This window comes from Mobula hypostoma, chromosome 5 (genome assembly GCF_963921235.1).
Source record: "Mobula hypostoma chromosome 5, sMobHyp1.1, whole genome shotgun sequence".
Lineage (NCBI taxonomy): Eukaryota > Metazoa > Chordata > Chondrichthyes > Myliobatiformes > Myliobatidae > Mobula > Mobula hypostoma.
In genome coordinates, this window is record NC_086101.1 from 87,916,595 (window position 1) to 87,932,910 (window position 16,316).

Below are 16,316 nucleotides of genomic sequence, written 5' to 3' on the forward strand. Positions count from 1 at the left end.
TACATAATGAAGCAGATTAAAAGAACTGCAAAGAGATATTGATCCATTAAGGAGATTAGATGAGGAAAGGTTAAAGGATTTAAACTAATATAGGTATGGAGTGTTGCATTTTGAACAGTCAAACCACAATAGAACCAGGGTATGCAGTCAATTACAGAGCACTGAGTGTGTTGTGGAACAGAAAGCATCTTGGAATACAAGTGAACAGTTTACTAAGAGAATGCATTTAGCTGGCCTTCAGTAGTTAGGGCATTGAGTTCAGCAGTAGGGACATTACACTGCAGTCATGTAAATAATCAGTGGGGCCACACTTGTAGTATCATGTCTGGTTTTGCTCAGGCTGTAAAGAGGAAAGATGTTGTCAAGTCGGAGAGAGTGCTGGACTAAAGGCCTGAGCTATATATAGAGATCATTCAGCTGGATATTTATCCCCTGGAGCACAAGAAGATGAGGAGAGACCTCACAGAAATTTATAAATTCATGTGGGGAATGAATGAGGTGTTTGATCTTTGTGTTTTCATTAGGGTTGGGGTATTCGAAACTAGAGGGCACAGATAGAGGATAAAAGGGGAAAAACTTAAAACAAACCTGAAAGGTAACTTCTTTACAAATGGTAGAGAGTGACTGCCCGAGTAAGTGGTCAGGGTGGATACATTTGCAACATTTAAGAGGCATTAGGATGGGTACAAAGAGGGGGAGGGGCTTTGTGAGATACTGGCTGAAATCAGGAAACTGGGACTAGCAGGTAAGATGCTGTGACTAGCGTGGAGTAGTTGGGCCAAAATCTCTATTTGCATCCTATATTACCCAATAACTTTATGAATCTAATATAGTTACTTCCAACCTGCAGTGATATGGAATTCACTGTTACTATTCCATTGGTCAGTTATCCTGATTGGGGTCTTGTGAAACCATGGGAGCAGCTGGTGCATATCCCAAGTACTGGTTACTAGTGACCACTGACACCAGGTAGACAATCTCTGAAGCGTATGTCGATGGCTGGGGTCATCCATCTTGTAAAGACACTGCCCAGAAGAAGGCAATGGCACATGATGATGATGATGAGTATAATGACCAGAGCTCTGAAGGACTAAACACCAGTCAGGCAACACAATAAAACATTTATTTTTGCTCATTGAATTGTGAAATCCACGAAAGTGGCTTGTGCTGCACCTGGAGAAAGGGATTATCTCATGAATAATTACCAACAAAAAGGCAACTCAGTTGTGAAAATTCCTTGGCAAATGAAGTGCAAACATTGCTGAGAGTGTGCCAAATCAAACTGTTTCCATTAGCTGATTTAATGATACTGATCACAGTGAAATTATATTGAAAAGAGAGAAGTTGCTGAATTGGTTGGGTTTTCTTTCTTGAACTGAATATTATTAGAACGATTATTCAATTAATTGAAATATATATTATTTACAAAGTAATGAGTATCTAATCACAACAGAATGCCATCCCCAGTGATAAGATGATATCTGATAAATAATTATTTACAACTGATTTTTGAAGGCAATTCATAATGTGCCATTAAGTTAAACTTTAAATTGTAGTGGATATCCTTATGGCTCAATTCTGCTTCTAATAGCACGCACGAAAAACTCTGGTGGATGCAGCAGGCCAGATAACATCTATAGGAAGAGATACAGTGGACGTTTCGGGCCGGGACTCTTCGTCAGACAAAGGGTCCCAGCCCGAAACGTTGACTGTACCTCTTCCTATAGATGCTGCGTTCACCAGCACCTTTTGTGTGTGTTGCTTGAATTTCCAGCATCTGCAGATTTCCTCGTTTCTGCTTCTAATGTCTGCTTCTAATGATTCAATGTGAAGAGGTTAATTTGAATGGTTAATAGAGGAATGTGTGCTTCAGGTTTAAATATTTTGAAATTATAAACTTCAACATGACTTAACTGCCTTTCAGATGAAAGAACTTGTGAACCATATCAATTTCGGTGCAAAAACAATCGTTGTGTACCTGGGCATTGGCAGTGTGATTATGATAATGACTGTGGAGATAATTCTGATGAGGAATCATGCGGTAAGTTGACCATTTGCTTATTTATGTGAAAACATTCCCAGTATTGACAGTACTCATAAAATCGATCATTTATTATTCTGTTGCCTGGACAACACAGCATTGCACACACATTCTATGCTGAGAGTGTTAGTGATTTCAGTGAAAATCATTGAAAGTAGAGGAAGAAGAAAATTACTATGGAGGAGTTTATTGGAGTCCTGGAAACACACACTGATTTGAAAATATCAGTGATACTTCTGAAATGAAAGGAATATAGGAAGAGATGCAAAGTTAAAGATAGGCCAATGTCCATGAGCATCATAAGTGTAATCATTACTTATTAGCATAAATACTCAACATCCTATTTTGTACACATACATTGAATGGCCACTTTATTAGAGACACCAGCTCATTAATGCAAACATCTAATCGACCAATCTGAGTTGCGGCAGCAACTCAATATATAAAACTATGCAGCCATGGTCAAGAGGTTCAGTTGTTGTTCAGACCAAACATCAGAGTGGGAAAGAAATGTGATCTAAGTGACTTACACCGTGGAATGATAGTTGGTCCCAGACGGTGTGGTTTGAGTATCTCAGAAACTGTTGATCTGCTGGGATCAGTCTCTAGAGTTTACAGGGAATGGTGTGAAAAACAAAAAAAGAGTCCAGTGGGTGGCAGTTCTGTGCTCAAAAATGTCTTGTTAATGAGAGAGGTTAGAGGACAATGGCCAGACTAGTTCAAGCTGACAGGAAGGCAACTGTAACTCAAATAAACAAATACATTATAGTGGTGTGTAGCAGAGTAACTCTGAATGCACAGCACATCAAACCTTGAAGTGGATAGGCTGCAGCAGCAAAAGACCATGAACATACACTTCATGACCACTTCATTAAGTAGAGGAGGTACCTAATGAAGTGACCACTGAGTGTATTTATCTCAATTATATTTATTATTTCCTTTTATTTCTATAACTTATCTCCTTTAATATCTGTAAACTTTATTTACTAACGTCTGAACTTTCCACCCATTCCCATATGAAAATCACATGGTTGTCATTTTTTTAGGTTTTTGCATTTCATTTAATTCTTTAGGCTTTTCCATTAGGTAGTCAGGGTCCCATTTCCATTTTACCATCACAAGCAAGAGAAAATCTGTAGATGCTGAAAATCCAAGCAATACACACAAAATTCTGGAGGTACTCAGCAGGCCATACAGCATCTACGGAAAAGAGTACAGTCAACGATTTGGGCTGAGACCCTTCATCAGGACTGCTAAGTTCCTCTAGTGTTTTGTGTGTGTTGCTCTGCTTTGCTGTATCTAGGTTCTTTGCTTTAATTTATTCACAGGGTTCGGGCAGCGCTGTCAAGAGTAGCATGTATTACCTGTCGCTACTTTCCCTTGAGAAGTTAGTGCTGAGCTTCTCTCTTGAACTGGATTTAAGATGGTCCCATAGAGCTGCTGGGTAGGAAGTACCAGGACTTTGACCTAGTAATAATAAAAACTGACAATAAATTTCTGGTTTGGATCATATGCAACTTAGAGGGGAACTTGTTGTTAATACCTATTGTCCTCTTTCTATGTGTTATTCAACGTGTGTTCAGAAGATATTTCCAAAGGAATCTTTATATTTTCTGTATTGCATCTCCTTGGCTATATAAATTGCAATCATAGAGGTAAAAATAATGACTGCTTCTGGTGGTAGATGGAGTGCTGAACAATTGGACCCTCTTCTCCTGAATTTAATTGAACATTGAAAATATGGTTAGACCTGCACTTATCTATGCAAGTGAAGAATTTTCCATCATATTGTCTTGTATACAGTGAGATAACTCTGGAGTGTTAGTGTTTGTGCTACTCTAGAGGATACTAAGATTTTGACCTGCTCTTGTAGCCACAGTTTTATATGCCTAGTTCATTTAAATCGCTAATCAATGTTGTTTTTTTATGCACAAAGAATCTGTTGTCATGGTAACAGACTATCTTGGTTAAACTCGCATAATATATGTCTCCCCTGACAAAAAAAAATTCACCAGCCGCCACTGCAATGACTTAAGAATTTTCTAAGGCAGAAGTTTGGAAAGTTGCCCTTAAATAACTTTGAATCTTTTGAGCAAGCCTTCTATTTTCACATCAATGTGAGTTTCCAAAATGCCAATAAACCCCTCCGTAGTTATCAAACCACTCCCCAGATGCAGCATGTGCTGCTTCAAAGAAAACAGGCAAACATGACATAGCTGACTTACTGAGGCTAGTATCAACTTTCCAGGTCAGTATGTTCAGGTCTCGATTGTTTTAATTCAAAGGTACCAAGTGAGCAAGCAGCTGCTCTGGAATGCACATCAAGGATCAACTTTATTTGCCATATACACTTACATGCATTGGGAATATGCTGTGGTGTGTTAACATGACATACAACAAAAACCAACATTCAAAAATTATGAAGATAGAGGCTAAAGTACTAACATGGAATAAAATCCTTGAAAAAAAATAACAGAATGGAGATGGCGAAAAATATGAAGTAGCTTATTTGGATAAAATAGTGGATTTTAAAACATTTTCTTCTGATTATATATGTATATTCCTAAACTTGCAGAGAAATCGGACAGAAATTCTCCATGTAGACCTTCCTGTCCATGATGCTACTTTTCAAAAACATTTTTAATGTATATCTTCAAGTTGTTCAGTGATAATATTGCACACATACAAAGAATAATTAGAAACAGCTTCTCTCCAATGTGGCATTTTGATTTTTTGTTAATTGCCGTGAATAATTTTGTTGCTAATTTGATTTAAAAATATATAAATTAAAGTATGCTTTAATTGGCACCACCTAAATCTTTCCGCAACTCTGTGAGATTAGGCATTGAATTTCAAAATAAAATCATTAATGGCTCAGGGTTCATTAGATAATTAGTAAATCTTTCTTCAAATTAACCAAGCAAATAGTAAAACATAAATGTGAGAAATTCTGCAGATGCTGTAGTTCAAAATACTTGGCTGAGGTTTTTACATCTTATAGAAAATGTTAAAGCAAAAAATAAATACCAGAAGCACTCAGCAGATCAACCAGCATCTGTGGAGAAAGAAACTGAGTTAATGTTCTTTGCCAGCATTTCCAGTTCTGATGAAGCGTCTTTGACCTGAAACATTACCTTGGTTTCCTTTTCTATATTTGTTGCCTAACTTGCTGAATGTTCCAAGATAACCTTTCACATTGCCAGATTTCTTTTACAAATTGCTATGTGGAATATATGCCAGAGTAGATGGAAGGGAGGCTGCGGAGTTGTCTGTCATTGTCCTTAGACTTGCATGTTATTGGTGAATCTTATGTATTTTGTCAAAGAGAGCTTTGTGAACATTAACAAAAAGCATTCAGGGTCAAATTGGAGATTTAAGTAGTAAACTTCACTTATTTTAGTCAATTATGTCATGAAGAATGTCCAAGGGATCAGATTTTGACAACCCATATGCTTCACAGGTTTCAGCAGGTGACATAGAGAAGACAGTGCAAGATTGTGAAGGCATGAATATGAGAATTTTAAAATTAGGTTTTTGTGGGATTAAGAATCAGTTTCAGTCAAAGTTCAAAGTTGAAAATATATTTATTATCGAAGTATGTATACTTCATACAACCTTGAGATTCGTCTCCTGACAGGCAGCCACAAAACACAGAAACCCAATGGAACCCAGTAGAATAAAAGAGGACCATCAAATGCTCAACATGCAGAGAAGAAGAAACAAATCGTGCAAACAATAAAAGTAAGCCAATTGCATTCAGAACTGAAGTTCACAAAAGTAAGTCCACTGCCAGGCACCAGAGCAGCCAATTCAGAGCCCCATTAGTTTCAGTTCAGTGCAGAGATGAGTAAACCTCACAGAGCAGCAAGCCTGCCCCTCGCCTCTGAACCCGACACGCTGACCTTTTATGAGCAGAAAAAAATAGAAACTACAGATATTGGAAATCTAAAATAAACTTTAAAAGAAAAACAGAAATTGCTGGAAACACTCATCTATGGAAGGAGAAACAGTTATGTTTCTGGATAAAGAGCCTTCATTGGAAGCATAATTTTTTTCAATTAATGAGATAGTACAATTTAGGAACTCAGCTTAAAAATTTTAGATGAGTTCAAGGTATCTGATTTGTGTTCTGTAGCAACATATTATAGATTGCTTTTGGTTAATGAGGTGCAAGGCAGTATTCTATATAATCAGGAAAGTCCATTTATTGCTCTTAAAACATATTTGTTTGTCATAACAAAAGATACCATAAAGAAGTAATGAGCTTGTACTTAAATAGTACCTCCCAGCAGGAAACCCCAAAGCATTTACAACAACAAAAATTACATCTGAATTATATTCACTCCTGTGAAGAAAAAAATGTCTAATTTCTGCACAGCGAGGTTCACTAGATGAAAGTCATCAAACCTTTTGACAGATAAAAGAAGTAAAAAAGTCAGTCAGCCATTGTGCATTGTGGGCAAAGTGCCAAATGCTTGAGTGGCACATTTATTCACTGTGACTAAATTTCCTTTTGTCTACAGAGGATGGAGCATTCCATATTTTCAGGCTTGCCCTTGGCCATCTGACTCACTGCAACAACTGCACCAGCCTTTTTTTTCTAGATTGTGTGGTTGTAAGCAATAGTCTCTCATTCAACCTTGTAAATGTTGAACTCTTCAAGAACTTTTTTGATCTCATTGCTACATCAGGGCATTGCCCTTACATTTTTACATAAGAAACAGAAACAAACATAGGCTATTTGGCACCCTGTGCCTGCATGATTTATTTGCCCTGGCATGTCTTCTTTGCATTAACCCCATATCTGTTGATTTTCTTAATATCTAAAAATTCTATCAATCTCCATCTCAGATATACTCAGAGACTGAGGTTTCACTGCCCATTTTGGATACAAATTCCCAAGATCTACCACCCTTCGAGGAACGACATACTTTCTCAACTGTGTCCTGAACAGCTGACCCATTAATTTGCGACTTTAACTCCTGATAAAAGTTACTTCAGGAAAAGCAAACTGTACATACATCCTGCCAAGCCCTATAGGAATGGTCAATAAGATCATATCTCATCCTTACGAAGTCAAGTGACAACAAATTCACCATCCCAATTACCAATGTGGTGAACTCTTATCATCACTCCTCCGATCAAATGTTTACATAAGAACATAAGAAATAGGAGCAGGAGTAGGCCATCCGGCCCATCGAACCTGCTCCACCATTCAATAAGATCATGGCTGATCTGTCCGTAAACTCATCTCCATCTACCTGCCTTTTCCCCATAACCTATGTAAAAATCTATCTAACTGTTTCTTAAATATATTTAGTGAAGAAGCCTCAACTGCTTCCTTGGACAGAGAATTCCACAGATTCACCACTCTCTGGGAAAAATAGTTTCTCCTCATCTTCGTCCTAAATTTTCTCCCCTGAATCTTGAGGCAATGTTCCCTAGTTCTAGTCTCACATGCCAATGGAAACAACTTTCCTACTTCTATCTTATCTATCCCTTTCAAAATTTTGTATGTTTCTATAAGGTCCACTCTCATTCTTCTAAACTCCAGAGAGTATAGTCCCAGGTGACTCAATCTCTCCTCATAGGTTAACCCCTTCATCCCTGGAATCAACCTGGTGGACCTCCTCTGCACTGCTTCCAAAGCCAGTATCTCCTTCCTCAAGTATGGAGACCAGAACTGCACACAGTACTCCAGGTGCGGCCTCACCAGTACCCCTGCTCTTGAATTCAATCCCTCTCGCAATGAAGGCCAACATTCTGTTTGCCTTCTTAATAACCTGTTGTACCTGCAAGCCAACTTTTTGCGATTCATGCACAAGCACTCCCAAGTCTCTCTGCACAACAGCGTGCTGCAATCTTTCACCATTTAAATAATAATCTGCTCTTCTATTATTCCTTCCAAAGTGGATGATCTCGCATTTACCAACGTTGTATTCTATCTGCCAGACCCTGGCCCACTCACTTAACCTATCTATATCCCTCTGCAGACTCTCCACATCCTCTGTACAATTTGCTTTTCCACTCAGTTTAGTGTCATCAGCAAATTTTGCTACACTACACTCAGTCCCTTCTTCCAAATTATCAATGTAAATGGTAAACAGCTGTGGGCCCAGCACCGAGCCTTGCGGCACCCCACTCACCACAGACTGCCAACCGGAGAAACACCCATTTATACCAACTCTCTGCCTTCTGTCGGTTAACCAATCCACTATCCATGACAATACACTTCCTCCGACTCTATGCATCCGAATCTTATTTATAATTCTCTTGTGCAGCACCTTATCGAACGCCTTCTGGAAATCCAAGTATACGACATCCACCTGTTCCTCTCTATCCACTGCACTCATTATGTCCTCAAAGAACTCCAGTAAGTTTGTCACACAGGACCGGCCCTTTCTAAATCTAATGGAATCACTCCTTTCTAAGTGTTTCGCTATTTCTTCCTTAATGACAGCTTCAAGCATTTTCCCGACTGCAGATGTTAAGCTAACTGCCCTATAGTTGCCCATCTTTTGCCTACATCCTTTTTTAAAAAGTGGCATGACATTTGCTGTCTTCCAGTCTGCTGGGACCTGCCCAGAGTCTAACGAGTTTTGATAAATAATTACCAACTCGTCTACTATAACATCCGTCAATTCCGTCAGCACCCTGGGACGCATCCCATCAGGACCGGGGGACCCTGGGATGTATCCCATCAGGACCAGTTTATCTTTTCTTAGCTATTTAGTGATATTTATATTTCTTAAATTGACCTTTGTACATAGCCTTTGACAGACAGTCAACAAGGTGCTACCAGCAAAGCCTATGAGTCACCAGCATTGTTACACAGACAGTAGACTAGTTCTTACAAGGATCTTTTTGGTAACCTGTTAATCTCAAAAGGCTCCAGGACTTTTTATTTAAGTCTATTAAGGTCATTTTTTTCTTTCAATCTTTGCTCTTTTTTGGAGCATATGATGCAGCTTTCACAGGTGTACTGAAAGGAAGAGTGAGCATTAGTCTAATAGACATGTGATCAGGGTTAGCAACCATGTTGTTCTGGGGCCATTAATTAAGATAGTAAAGGTTTTTTGTTGTCTGTCAAGACCAAGTGAGTTGATAGGGATTGAAACAAGAAAGCAAAAATCATCCCCATTGCCCCTAGCTTCATTATCATGGAATTATGTGAGATGTTAATACATGTATCTGGAAAACTGTTCTGTGATATTTATTGATTTGCTTGTTTACGCGTCAGAGAACTTGATCCATGATTCATCTGGTGATTGAGAGACAAATGTATGTTATCTACAAAGAACAGGTCCCAATGAATGTACTTGTCAAATATTTACCAATATGTCGTTCACCCAAAATTTGGCAACACCAAAGTAAATGACTAGTTTCTAGAAGCATTGCTTGCAATATAAATACAAGAGGTGGATATGGCATGTAATACTTTGGTTTACTGTATATGATTAAATGAAGCAAAGAACAGCATCTGCAGAATTTCCCGTGTTCTATCAAATTTGGTGTTTTTCTTCGGACAAATAATAATCATTTCCAGTCAAAATGTAACTTTACAAATTAACAGCTACACTGGCACAGATAAGATGTGTTAGGCTTTGAACAGAGCAGTACAGCACAGTGCAGGCCTCTCAGCCCATGATGTAGTGCCAACTCTGTAACCTACTCCAGACTCAGTCTAACCCTCCCCTCACACATAGCCCTCCATTTTTCTTTCATTCATGTGCCTCTTAAATGTATGCGTCTCTGCCGCCACCCTGACATCATGCACCTGCCACTCTGTGTTAAAAAAAAATACCTCTGACATCCCCCAATGCTTTTGTCCAAACATCCTGAAGTGTTTGACATACAATACTGTGCCAAAGTCTTAGACACATGTATATTGCTATGGCGCCTAAGACTTTTGTACAGTACCATATTTGTCAATGCGGAGCAGAGAGCGAGTTTGTAAACCTGCAGGAGCAACGAATATTGGGAATGGTGAAGGAGAAGCACTGGGGGATGGGTGCGGGGACAGGTGGCAGAGAAGGAGTGCCAGAAATGGTGAATGCAGTGGGTACAAATATACCCAGCCCTGAGACACCAGGCAAAGTCATTTCATTCCAAACAATTGGTTTATTGATCATTACAGAATGTCTCTCTGGTACCTCCCACTCCCTCTATTTTCCCTTCCCCTTTCCCAGCCATGAATCCCCTCTCCCTAACCATGATTCCCCTCTCCCTGCCCCCTTCCCACTAACAGTTCACAATGGAGACCCACATCAGAATCAGGTTTGTCATTAGTTACATGTCATGAAATTTGTTTTCCTTTGAAGCAGTAGTAGAGTGCAATACATAAAATTATCACAGCACTTTGCACAAGTCTTAGGCACCCTAGCTAAATATGTGTGTATATGTGCCTAGGACTTTTGCTCAATAATATATCTTGTTTTATTGTGATTTAGAGATTCAGAACAATAACAAGTCCTTCCAGACCAATGAGCCTGCACCACCCAAATATACCCACGTGACCAATAAATCTACTAACGGGTATACCTTTGGAATGTGGGAGAAAACTGGAGCACCGGAGGAAACTGACAGGATCACAGGGAGAACATTCAAACTCCTTACAGTGGCAGAACTGAATTCTGCACTGTCCACTTTTTTTTTTAAAAACTAGTGTATGATTCATGTCTTTCACAGCTTTTGAAAAGAAAGCTCTGAACTTTTGTATAGCTTCAGAACCCTTTGCATGGTTAGTTTGAAGTTGTGGTTATTATTATTAAACTTTATTAAGGTTATCTGTAAAACTTAGAGTGACATGAGAACACTTTGCATTCAGGCCACTAAATTGATTCAAGTTTGTATAATGATAGAACAAAATCCTTGGAAGGAAACAGATTGTGCAATTAAGAGATTTTAATTTCTTATTTATTATCTACCAGCACTGCGTTCATGCTCCCTGAATGAGTTTACCTGTGCTAATGGCCGTTGTGTTGCTGCCAGATGGAGATGTGATGGAGATTATGATTGCTCTGATAGCTCAGATGAGGTAAGTGCCCATTCTCCATTTATTTCATTTTAGAGACAAATAGAGACGATTAAGTATTAGGTACAATGTGTGCCATCTATTTCAAGCCCTTACTAGGGCCCACACTGTGTCCAAGTTTGTTCAGATAATATTCTCATGCCCTGATAATGGCATTCTAATTTGAAGGTCAGGCCCCAAATATATGCCTTCAGCCTACAACAGATCCTATTCTGCTAAGATATGTTTCATTCCATCAGCAAATCCTCATTCTTTTCCACTAAGAATAAATTTCTCAATGTCCCCTCTCTCTCTCTGCTTTTTATAGACATTAACGCTTTTAAAGATGCCACCTATACACTGCCACACTAATTCCTCTTTCCCATCAGTTCAGCGATTGATGCAACTTCTCTAACCCTACAGAATACTAAATTTAAGAACAGACGTTTAAAAAGGAAACAGAGGTAGGTATAGGATATCTGGCCCTTTGCTCTTGACTACCATTCATACTTCATCTTTTATATCAATACATTTTCCTTGTTCTATCCCCACGTATAACTCCATGAGTAAGCCTCCATTTCTCTAGGGCACAGAATTCAAAAAATTCACCACTTCTTGCAGGAAGAAATTCCTCCTCTTCTCAGTCTTGTATATCCTATTCTTTATTCTGACACTGAGATAACTGGTTCTAGACTCTGCAAACAGGGAAAATATGTCTGCATGTAGCCTGCAGGATCCTATAACCATTTGGAAAGTTTTGCTCAGATCACTCGTTCTTCTAAGTTCAAGAAAATTACATCCTAGTCTATTCAATCTCAATTCAGATCGCAAACCTGCTTTTCCTGAATTTGGACTAGTGCAGGGGTTCCCAACCTAGGGTCCACACACTCCTTGCTTATTGGTATTGGTCCATGGCATAAAAAAAGTTGTGAACCCCTGAACTAGTAAATTTTTGTTGGTGTTCCTCTATGGCAAATTCATGCTTATTTTATGTAAACTATCAAAGGTGTGACCTCACAAAGGGCCTGTATAATTGCAGTAACACATTTGTACCCTGTACTCAAATGCTGTCATAACAGACCAATATATTATTTGCCTCTCTATTTGCTGACTGTTCCGGCTGGTGGCACAGTGACATCAGCACTGGACTCCGGAGTGAAGGTTCCCGAGTTCGAATCCAGTCGGGCCGCTTCTGGGCACACTTTCCATCCGTGCCAGGTTGAGTGCCGAGCTCGCAACTCGGCCTCGTAAAATAATCGGTGCTGTGAGAAGGACGTGGGGGAACACTCACAGAATCTTTTCTCCAGGACAACCACTTGAAAAAAAAGTGGTCGCTGAGGTTCTGGCAGAGTATGGCACACAAAAAAAATTGCTGACTGCAGTTGGTTTTCAGTAGTGTGTCTATCAGGACCCCATGGACTTTTGAATGTCAGCATAATACAGTCTCTCACCACTTTGTTTAAATCTATCTCTGGTCTTCATCTTATCTAACAACATTTCCACTTCTATATCTTCTGTGACGTGTTCAAACCTCCTGACCTCTTACCACTTTCCCTCTAGTATTTGTTGCAGACTTTAGTTGCCTTGGCCAGACTGAACCCCTCATTCTCGTACTGTATTAAAAGCCATAGTATTTCAATTGTCATTATTCTCTCAATATGTAACATTATTTTTTCCCTATGTCTCATTGAAATGATTTGGAGCGTTTCCAGAACTAGAAATACAATATATGTTCAAAATATTATTTATTTAACTGTACTACTACAAATAACTGTAGGAGAAATTGTTTGCTTTATTCTGTGCACAGGTAATTTATCAACTATTTTTTACCCAGCAGCTGCTATCATTGTTAATCTGTTTCCATGCAAAACAAATTCAAATCAACTAGATGTCTTTTTGAATTAAACAAAGTAAAAGGCAGATATTTCCAGACATATAATCCTCAGTGCCACAGCGATAAGATCAACTTTAACATTGTCCAAAGAACTTATTATTAATGTGTATTATCTAATATTCATTCTGTATGGAAAACTGGACTTGACGCTTCCCCAGTCTCTGCATTGGTACGTGGTTTGCCTGTGGGCATTAATGGAACAAGAATTAATAGTGGTTCTTTGTAAGCAATAGAAATTTTCACTTAACAGCAATACTTAAACATACGTAAATGCAACAGAAGTTGTTCAGCTGTGCTCTGCTTTCCACTACACAGACTCTAACTTTGCTTATTGCAATATTCAGACAGATAAAGAGACAGCACAGGAGAGTGAACTCCCTGGGTCTGGAAAATTGTGTTGGGCGGAGGCCCTATGTGTCTAGGTACAGGAGGGGAGGCGGAGATCCCATGGGTTTAGGAGGACCTGTCCTGGACTCAGCACAAAAGTGCAATTGCTAGGAAAGCAGGGCAGCACCTCCATTTCCTTAGGAGATTGTGCAAATTTGGCATGTTGTTTAAAACGATGAGCTTCTGTAGATTTGTAGTAGAGGTTATATTCACTGGCTGCATCACAGTCTTCTATGGAAACACCAAAGCCCTTGAATGAAAAGTTCTACGAAAAGTAGTGGATATGGCCCAGTCTATCACGGGTAAAGCCCTCCCAACCATTGAGCACATCTACATGAAACGTTGCTGCAGGAAAGCAGCATCCATCAGGGGCCCCACCACCAGGACATGCTCTCTTCTCACTGCTGCCATCAGAAAGAAGGTACAAGAGCCTCAGGACTCACTCCACCTGTTTCCGAACAGTTACTACCTCTCAACCATCAGGCTCTTGAACTAAAGGGGATAACTTCACTCAACTTCACTTATCCCTTGTTCCCACAACCAATAGACTCACTTTCAAGGACTCTTCATCTCATGTTCTCGATATTTATTGCTTATTTATTTATTATTGTTATTATTTCTTTGATTTGTATTTGCTCAGTTTGTTTTCTTCTGCACTCTGGTTGTACAACCTAGTTGGGAGGTCTTTCATTATTTCTGTTATGCTTATTATTCCATAGATTTCCTGTATACCCACAGAAAAATGAATCTCAGCATTATATATGGTGACATACGGGTACTTTGATAATAAAGTTACTTTTAACATTGAAGTTTGAACAAGAGGGGATGACAGAGCCCTCACAGGTTTAAGGACAGGTGGAGACTCTCTGGGTTTAGGTTCAAGTCAGATGATGGAGATACTATCCTCGTATGTTCAGGAATGATGTATGTGTTGAGTGAGGGTGCTGGTGAGGGGAGGTGCTCCTGCTCCCATTCCTACAGCATGGAGTCACTTTCATTGGCTAGGATATCCAATGATGGGATCAATGCAGACTTTCCCCTGGAATCACAGGAATACTGATCTGCCTCATCAGGTAGTATTGCATAGACAGCTAAAAAGTCTTCCAAGGTTCACCATATGAGGCCTGGGGGTCTGTACTATTTAGTGTAGTTGCTGTGACTAGGTGATGGAGTCATCCTGCTGACGGAGAAGAGCAGCACCCAAGGATTGTTTCACACTCAAAGGTTTGCCAACAGCTGGTAGGTAAAGAGTGGGAGGAGGCTAGATTTGTGGGGAAAGACTGAGGGAATCCAGAAGGAAGAGAAGGAGTAACTGAAGAGAGATGCACATGAAAGAAACTAAGGCAGACAGTGAGTCTTCAGCAGTAGGGAGACTGAGGCAGAAAAGTGCGCAGTTTGGAGTTGGGTGCAGGAAGAGGCTTTGATGAAGATCATGTACATTTGTGTCTGGGCATTTGCATGCTTAAACAGCATGTATGGATGTGTTTGAATGCATCCATGTGGATGCTTGTACAAGGACGTGTGTGGGCTAAGTCTGTGCAGCACAACTCAACTTGGAGTTCCTTGTTTCTCATTCTGTCAAGTTTGCATGGTGGCTAATGTGCAACAGTTGCTCTACTTTATACATACAAAATGGAGGGAAAGCAAGTTATCCACAACCCCAAGAGATTGCCTGAATATTTACTATCTATCTCAGCTTCTCTCAAATGCCTCTCCCTTCAATCTTTTCCCTCTGGATTCCCTCAGTCTTCCACCACAAATGTGGCCTCCTCTAACTATATAGCTGTCTGCTGCTGGCAACCACACAATCAGAAAAGCTCACCACTGACTCTACTTTCTGAGGAGGCTGAAGAGAGCCAGACAGAGCATAACACAAGTTGGGGCAGAATTAGACAATTCATCCCATCAAGTCTGCTCTGCTATTCCATCATGGCTGATTTATAATCCCCCCGAAACCCATTCTTCTGCCTTCTTCCCATAACCTTTGTCATTCTTACCAAACAGGAACCTATAAAACACCACTTTAAAGATAACCAATTTGGCCCCCACAGTCGTCTGTGGCAATGATTTCCACATATTCACTGCCCTCTGACTAAAGAAGTTCCTCCTCATCCCTATTCTAAATGGACGTCCTACTATTATGAGGCTGTGTTCTCCGGTCCTGGACAACCACTATAGGAAACATCCTCTCCATATCCGCTCTATTAAGGCCTTTCATTATTCAGTAGGTTTCAATGAGATCCCTCTCCCCATTTGTCTAATCTATAGCATGTACAAGCCCAAAGCCATCAAGTGCTGCTAGTGTGTTAAACTTTTCATTCCCCAAATCATTTTGACCTTCTCTTTGCTTCTCAGATAAAGGGCTCAAAACTGCTCACATAACTCCAAGTACAGTCTGATAAATGCCTTAAAAGCCTCAGTATTAAATCCTTGTTTCTCTATTCTAGCTCCCTCAAAATGAATGCCACCTTTGCATCTGCCCTCCTAATCACAGATTCAATCTGCATGTTAACCTTTAGGAAATCCTGCATGAAGATCTTTGCACTTTGCACCTCTGATGTTTGAATTTTATCCCCATTTAGAGAATAGTCTATGGTTTTATACCAAACTGCATGACACTTGTTTGTTCATTCACCAAATCTGTCTAAGTCCTTCTGTAAATACCGTGCTTCCTCAACTCTGTTTGCCCCTCCATCTACCGTCGTATCATCTGCAAACTTGGGCACAAAGGGAATAATCCCATCATCCAAATCATTGACATATAACGTGAAAAGAAGTGTTGCCAACACCACCCCTGTACAGCACCACTAGTCACTGGCAGCCAACTAGAATGGCCCCCTTTTTTCTCACTCTTTACCTCCTCCCAGTCAGCCAACCTTCTGTACATGTTAGTATCTTTCCTATATTACCATGGACTCTTATCTTGTTAAGCAGCCTCATGTGCAGTCCCTTGCCAAAGGCCTTTAGTAAATAACATCCAC

At 39.8% G+C, this 16,316-nt stretch overlaps 1 protein-coding gene across 3 annotated transcripts in view; it reads left to right on the plus strand.

Moving 5' to 3' along the window:
• The window catches only part of LOC134346855 (low-density lipoprotein receptor-related protein 1-like), a 2,119,020-nt gene that overhangs the window by 1,977,034 nt on the left and 125,670 nt on the right, over nt 1-16,316 (plus strand). For all 3 annotated transcript variants that reach the window (XM_063048628.1, XM_063048629.1, XM_063048630.1), the window contains 2 exons: nt 1,925-2,041; nt 10,972-11,078. In XM_063048628.1, coding sequence (XP_062904698.1) covers nt 1,925-2,041; nt 10,972-11,078 — 224 coding nt within the window. The remainder of the gene's footprint in view (nt 1-1,924; nt 2,042-10,971; nt 11,079-16,316) is intronic.